The following is a 623-nucleotide window of genomic DNA, read 5'->3' as shown; positions in this document are numbered from 1 at the left end:
CCCCCCCCCCAAAATAAAAGCAGATGAAGCAATAACACCGTACGCTGCAAACAAGGACCATAACCAAAGAGTTTGGGAGCAGCCTCGGGAGCACAGTAAGGAGCTCGTAAAGAAACGTTCCCGTTGTGTGCATATGTGTATTTGTACGTCTGGTTAGAGTCGTTAGTAAAGAAAAGAGCACGTGTGGAGGCAAAGGGGTAAATGTACAGGCAGTACAGGCTGGGTGCTAGTGGCTGGAGAGGGTCGGGTGGTGCGGAGTGGAGGATGGTGGGTGGAAATTAGAGTGCGCCCATTCCAGTGACCTCAGACGTCAGCCTAGAATAGACAGGGGCAGAGAGAGGGGTGGGGGGGAGACAAAAACAGGCGCTTAATACCGGAGGCAGAAAAGAAAACGAAGACCCTGTGGGGCAGTGCTGCTCCTCTTGCTTCTACCCCGCTCAGACTGGGGGGGTTGAGTGCATTGGGGGTCCCCATGGAGGCGGGGAGCATAAAGCCTTTCCCTTCTCCTCACTGCTGCCTGCAATAGAGGTGTAACCCACCAGCAGTGCTGGCAGGGGACATCCCAGCACACGGCTTCACTCGTACCAGCATCCCTCCCACTGAGGACAGGCGGCTGTCCCAGC

At 55.9% G+C, this 623-nt stretch overlaps 1 protein-coding gene across 1 annotated transcript in view; it reads right to left on the bottom strand.

The window, feature by feature from the left end:
* Positions 1-278: 278 nt before the first annotated feature.
* PCBP3 (poly(rC) binding protein 3) overlaps positions 279-623 on the bottom strand; it is a 37,100-nt gene continuing 36,755 nt past the window's right edge. Inside the window, exon 14 of the mRNA XM_010021001.1 lies at positions 279-315. Coding sequence (XP_010019303.1) covers positions 279-315 — 37 coding nt within the window. The remainder of the gene's footprint in view (positions 316-623) is intronic.

The sequence above is a fragment of the Nestor notabilis genome, unplaced genomic scaffold (genome assembly GCF_000696875.1).
Source record: "Nestor notabilis isolate BGI_N333 unplaced genomic scaffold, ASM69687v1 scaffold7628, whole genome shotgun sequence".
Taxonomy (NCBI): domain Eukaryota; kingdom Metazoa; phylum Chordata; class Aves; order Psittaciformes; family Psittacidae; genus Nestor; species Nestor notabilis.
This window is presented reverse-complemented; position numbering and strand designations above follow the sequence as displayed.